The sequence below is a fragment of the Ursus arctos genome, unplaced genomic scaffold (genome assembly GCF_023065955.2).
Source record: "Ursus arctos isolate Adak ecotype North America unplaced genomic scaffold, UrsArc2.0 scaffold_9, whole genome shotgun sequence".
NCBI lineage: Eukaryota > Metazoa > Chordata > Mammalia > Carnivora > Ursidae > Ursus > Ursus arctos.
In genome coordinates this window covers 39,011,991-39,018,493 of record NW_026623111.1, presented here as the reverse complement: position 1 = coordinate 39,018,493, position 6,503 = coordinate 39,011,991, and the positions used below count along the sequence as shown (strand labels likewise).

Sequence of the window (6,503 nt, the reverse complement as noted above, 5' to 3'; positions counted from 1 at the left end):
GATTAAAAAAAAAAAAATGAACTGTATACGATACTTACATATTTTTTAGAATTCTCACTTAAGCAAATATATTCTCAGGGGTGCCTGCGTGGCTCAGTCAGTTAAGCGTCTGCCTTTGTCTCAGGTCATGATCTCAGGGTCCTGGGATCCAGCCCCACGTTGAGCTCCCTGCTCAGTGAGGAGTCGGCTTCTCCCTCTCCCTCTGCCCCTCTGCCTGCTTGTGCTCTCTTTCTCTGTAAAATAAATAAATAATATCTATTAAAAAAAAGATATTTTCTTCCCTTGCTGTCAGAATAGATGACTTCTCTATTTTCTGCTACCATTATGAAAGTAATGAAATTTATCTTAAATGATTTGATTGAAACAATGAAAACATCAGGTAAATAATTTTCTTGATATTCATAATGCAATCTGTTAATTGACAAAATTTTTCCACTTTATTTATTTTTAAACATTTTATTTATTTATTTATTTATTTATTTATTTATTTATTTATTTATTTATTTATTTGTCAGAGAGAGACAGAACACAAGCAGGGGGAGCGGCAGGCAGAGGGAGAAGCAGGCTCCCCACTGAGCAAGGAGTCTGATATGCCGGACTCGATCCCAGGACCCTGGGATCATGACCAGAGCCAACCCCAGCCAAAGGCAGACGCTTAACCATCTGAGCCACCCAGGCATCCCAAATTTTCCCACTTTTAGAATTCAACTGTAGAATTCGATTTCATTGACATTGAACATTTGCGGAGATTTCAGTGATTAACCGAGAGGAGCAAAGTCCAGGAGAAGACAGAGAGTGTCAGCGGGTGAAGCTGGGCTAGTGGTGATGCTGAAAACGGGTGTGGTCTTCACTTCCCACACACGTGAACCTGTGGGCCCACTGTTGCTGTATCTTCCAGCTTTTCAAAACAAATAAGCACAGGCTTTTATGTGAGACATCCTGGTTTTTATATGTTCCTTGTTTCATATAGTCAATGATTGTGCACCCTCTGTGCCTAGGTGCGCTCCTAGATACAGGCCACCCTCCCAGCCGCTGCGGGAGTCCCCTCTGCTGTCTGGGCAGGTGAGATTCCAGGAGCCACATCCGTCCCTCTGGGGAAGGAGACGTGCTGCTCCGTAGTGCCACGAAGTCCACAGGCCAGCCTGCGACACTGTTCAGAAAGGTCTTACGGGAGCCCAGGTTTGCCTCTCTCACCCCCAGAGCGGAAGCTCTTCCGGGACAGGAAGTGGGTCTTCTACTTATGCCTGAATCCCCAGCCCCAAGCAGACTTCTTGGCCCGATATAGGTCCTTCGTAAACGTCTGTCAGCCTAAACCTGTGATTTCCCTGGGGCTACAAAATAGGATTCTTCTTCTTCCTCTCCTCCTTCTCCTCCTCTTCCTCCTCCTTCTTCTTTTTTTGTCCCACCCAGCCCTACAAAATAGGATTCTTCTTCTTCTTTCACACGGTAGCCTTTAAATACTGGAACGCGTGTGCCTCTGAGTTTCTTCAACCATTGGAGTGGATTTCCAGCCCTGTCACATCCTGGTCTGGGGACTCCCCTTGGTTAGTACTGTCCTCTCTGTACCAAGACTGCAAACATGGATTGACCAGTTCAAAAGAGAGCGGATTATGGTGCTTTTCATTGCAGGCACTTGAGCGGGCAGCAAGAGCAGCTCTGCATCCCACCCTGTGCTCCTATCGAGACTCCACCACGTACTGACACTGAATCAGCTACGCATCTGCTCTGCGCCTTCGTTTTCTCATCCGTAAAATGGAAACATTTTAGGGTTTCCTGACAGGTGGTTCATGAGGATTAAATAAGCTAATACTTACAAAATGCTTACAATAGTGCATGGCTCGGAGTAACCCTGAGTGGCGTAAGCCCTTACTACCACTACTACTACTTTTCGTGGAGTCCAGAATGTGTACTTGTGTCACACACTTGGCCTGTGCTAAGCTTTCACGTGACCCACCTTTAGGTCAAGTCTTCCCATTTCATGCTCACACAGCTGGTCATTCTGAACTTCAGTGTGACTCATTACGCTCTTAACTTTTTTCGATTTCACGATTCTACGATCTGTCCTTTTCAGTTCAAAATTTGTCATTTAACAGGTGAGTGTCGTGTCAACTGCCCTGGAAGATACTCGGTTAACCGCTTTGGTTTCTTAATGTATGGTGTTCGTAGTAAGTGCTCAAAGAAACTTCGTCGACGGATACAAACCTGGAAGAGTGGTTTGGTGTATTAGAGAGACTCTGTGCTCTCTAGGTGTGGGTGGGGCAGGAACGAGGGGAGGAACGGAAAGGTAACAAAAGAGGAAGGGTGGGAGAGGGAAGTTAATGGTGGTGGGGAAAGAAATATCAAAAAGGCACCTCCCCGAATACCTCCCTGATTTTGAAAATCAAGGCTGTCACCACAGGCCTTACAATTTGGAAGCCCAGAAACGGCTTCATTCATTAATTCGGCGGATATCTTTCAGGCAATGGGCTAGGAGAAATAGGGGTATATTCGTACATAAGATAGTCCCTGCCCTCAGAGAAGTAAGTAGAGGAGAAAAGATCTGTAAATCAACAGCTCTACTACCGTGCGATGTCATGTCTGTGTGAGGCAGATGCAAACTAAAGGCCACTGGAATTCGGGGTTGTCCTTGTAGATCGTACTCCTGGCCGAATTCAGACCTCTCCTCATATCCTGCCATGTAATTTTGCATTTCCTTCCCACGTGAGCTGGGCAAACCATCGATCTCTTGACCTTGGGTTTGTCCACCTGACTTGCTCTAGGCAAGCTGTGAGGCAGAAATGAAGCCGTGCCACTGCCAGACTTAAGCCGAACGAGCCTTGCATGTTTCTACTTGTGTCTCGGTCGTGACCATCAGAACAGGCCCGACCCTAGAGGCGGAGCCCATGCCCTGCGCGCTGATCCACCCGCTCCACAGTTGCCTAGGATCTAATCCCTTTAAGAAACCCCTACTCTCTATCACTCAGAAATGCTGCTCTTCTGTCAAATTCTGATACAGAAACTGGGTAGCTGTTGGGGGGCTGCTGCCATAACATAGGCTAAGACCTGTAGCATTGGGCTGGGGAACAAGTGGCAGACGGAGGCCGGCAGGACTTCAGGGAGATGATTAGTAAAAACCTAAAAAGCCTGGATGAGGGGGTTTACAGAAGCCTAAAAAGCTTCCAAGGAGGCTGTCAAGGAAGGGTGTCAGAAGAGAGGGGGAACCGGTATTAGAAGCCGGAAGAGATTTTGATTATGAGTTGTGTAGAGTTTAACAAAACTATTTACCTGTAGCTACACAGAAAATAGAAAATGTACCTAACAAACTAAATGATCTAGCTAGCACTTCTGGGCAGTGTTGAGGATAACGACACCTGGATTTTTCTAAAATGAGAGAAGAGATGTAATATAAAGAACAACTTATTTCATTTCCAAATGTGATTTGTAGAAAACATAAAGGCTCCTAAGAGTTTCTCAAGCCAGCAGAAGTTTCTCATACTGAGAAATGGCTTCCAGGCAAAGATCAAATCCAAACTGGGGCCTAAGGTTTTCTGTTCATGAGGCTATTGGCTCTGCATCTCGAGTCAGGCCTGTTCCGAGGGTCACAAGAGAGACACAAGTGGAAACACACAGGCTCGTTAGGCTCAAGTTTGGAACTGGGACGCCTTCATTTCTGCCTCACAGCTTGCCTGAAGCACGTGAAATGACAGTGCGTCCTTCCTAGGACATTTCAGACACACAAGGGTCCTCTCCAGGTCTTCCAGGCATAACCCTGTAGACCCTGTGCAAGGTTCCTAAGAATCTCAGTGCTGTTGTTCACCAGCCTCACAGGAAGCGCAGCGTAGAAAAGGGACAGCTTCTCAAGGGCAGCTGGGTGGCTCAGTTAAGCATCCGACTCTTGATTTCAGCTCAGGTCTTCATCTCAGGGGTCTGAATTCAAGCTCCACGTTGGGCTCCACACCCACCCACTGGGTGTGAAGCCTACTTAAAAAAAAAAAAAAAGGACTGTCTCCAATAGACTTATGGATGGCTTCTGTGTAATGAAATGGATTATAAATGGATACTTCAGAATTTCAGTTTAAAAAATTTTCAGTCTGGACAGGGACAGTATAAAAAGAAGTCTTGGGATCTCTGATTTCTGTGGGCAAGAAAGCAGGCTAAGAAAATCACTCTGCTGGAAACACGAGCTACCTTTAAGGGAAAGGCAGGACTCAGAGCCACGGCGAACCCGTGGGGTATGCCTAAGCCCTCACAGAGAACTGGCAGCACGAAGCTGGCTGGACTTCAGAATTGCTATGGACAAGTGACAGGTATATGCTTCTCACGTCCCCCTTTTGAACGGGAGCGGTGAGGATGCCTAACAGGTACTTGGGATGAATAGGTCAGGTGATTTCTCTTCAGTTCACAGGCCTTAAGACTGAGGAATGGTACTTCAAAGATTCTCACCCACAACTGGACCAGATGAGATGAGCTCCTGGACTCTGAGCTGTTGTTATAATGGGTATGAATTGGAGGTCCTGGGAGAGTAGTTTATTTTGCATGAGGGATGTGAATTACCGTGCCCAAAAGGTGAACTCCTTCCGTCCCACTGGTCTTATAAAAATGTGACTAAGTGGGAGTCTTACATTCCTGTCCCTTCATAGGCGGGCTTGTGAGGAGATGCTATAGGACTGAGGCCAGGTCAGAAATAAAAGGCAGGGAAGCCTGGGTGGCTCAGTCGTTAAACCTCTGCCTTCGGCTCAGGGCGTGACCCCAGAGTCCTGGGATCAAGCCCCGCATCGGGCTCCCTGCTCTGCTGGGAGCCTGCTTCCTCTCCCACTCCCCCTGCCTGTGTTCCCTCTCTCGCTGGCTGCCTCTGTCAAATAAATAAAATCTTAAAAAAAAAAAAAAAAGAAAAAGAAAAGGCAATGCAGCTCTGACATGCTTGCTGGACCATTCCTGTTAGAGCCCTAAGCGGTCACGTAAAAAACAGTCTGTCCTGAGCACAGCATGTTGTGAGGAGCCCACAGACCCACCCAGAGGCCACGGCAAGGTCCTGACACCAAAGGGAGAGATGCTCTGGCCAGACCCCAGCTGCTCTGGTTCCCAGAGGTCAGAAGCACCCAGCATCTGAATGACCTAAGAGACACGCAGCCAATCACCCTACGGAATCCTTCCTTCATCGGGACCCACAGAGAAAATGGAGATAATAAGTGACCACTGTTTTAAGCCACCAAGTTTGGGGATTTACAACAGCTACCTGAAACACAATGTTTCTGGTAGAACTGCAGTATGAGTAAACAGAATTTAGATGAGACCAGTTTCATTTTCCATTCACCTGAACCAGAAACAAACGTTAGGTCGGCAATAGAAAGTATACCAAATTTTTATTCCTGTAGATCGGCAATTTTTCAAATATGACCACTGCTTAAACGTGTTGAGCTATTTACTATGTTCATTTACACACATCACATTCACTATTAAATATTCAGAAATAGATGACTTAATTTCCTAGCCCTACAAACAGCACTTGTAATTAGACTTAAGAGATTACAAACAATAAAACCATGAAACCAACAAAGTTGCATGTTCCTTCATGTTTTATTTACCATAAACATTAATAAGTGAATACAACAAACACCGGAGAAAGGCTTTTTAATAATTTTTGGATGTAAAGCTTAACACTTAAAATTATGCTTTGCTCCCCCCACCCACCCCAATTCAACATGCAGGTATTTATTTTCATATATGCTGATCCTAGAGTATACAATCTCTTCATAGTCTCATAAGAGAGTATCCTTACCCTGTAACTTAAAACGATTTCACAAACCGGATGTGATCCTAGTATAATACCATCATTTGTATAGTTCCTCAAGGCGAATATATTCACACAACATTCACATTAAAATCTGTGTTTTTAAACATCACTTTAATAGGCCAAACCACAAGAACCCAGGTTCTAGTTTTAAATGTTTATGAAGACTGCTGCTGAGCTCAAAGCATGCAGATATTCGTGACCACCCAGATGAAGCTGGAGATTGAACGCCTGCAGTAGGTCCAATGATGCAATTTTTCACTCATCCCAAGTATCTCCATATTTGTTTACTTTGACTAGGAAAAAAGCACAAATAATTGATAATTCCAAATATTAACAAGTGAAAGATACTACTTTAAGTTTGCTACTATGATGAAAATTACGTTTCTCTCTCATTTTCAATAAAGGCACATGAGAGAAAGGGGCTAGCTAGACTTTTGTGAACTGAAGGTTGGACATAAATAATGATGGACTCGATCAAGAACTTTACATCAATATTTGATCCTCATAACCACCTTATAAAGTAAACACAATCCCCATTTGAAGAGTGAGAAAACAGATTAGTAACTTGCCCAAGGTATAAGTCTAATAAAGCAAACAGAACCAAAATCTGAACACAGGTCTATTTAGGTCCAAAGCGTGGACACCTTTACAACTTTACCATACTAAGGGTGGTATATATTATAGCACACACACAAATTACCAGGAAATAAAAAATAACAAACATTTGAAT

General features: G+C 44.5%; 1 protein-coding gene across 4 annotated transcripts in view; it reads right to left on the bottom strand.

Moving 5' to 3' along the window:
* Positions 1 to 5,537: 5,537 nt before the first annotated feature.
* The window catches only part of OCIAD1 (OCIA domain containing 1), a 32,551-nt gene continuing 31,585 nt past the window's right edge, over positions 5,538 to 6,503 (bottom strand). For all 4 annotated transcript variants that reach the window (XM_026508863.3, XM_026508866.3, XM_044387722.3 and 1 more), the window contains one exon: positions 5,538 to 6,066. In XM_026508863.3, coding sequence (XP_026364648.2) covers positions 6,029 to 6,066 — 38 coding nt within the window. In that variant the 3' untranslated portion in view covers positions 5,538 to 6,028. The remainder of the gene's footprint in view (positions 6,067 to 6,503) is intronic.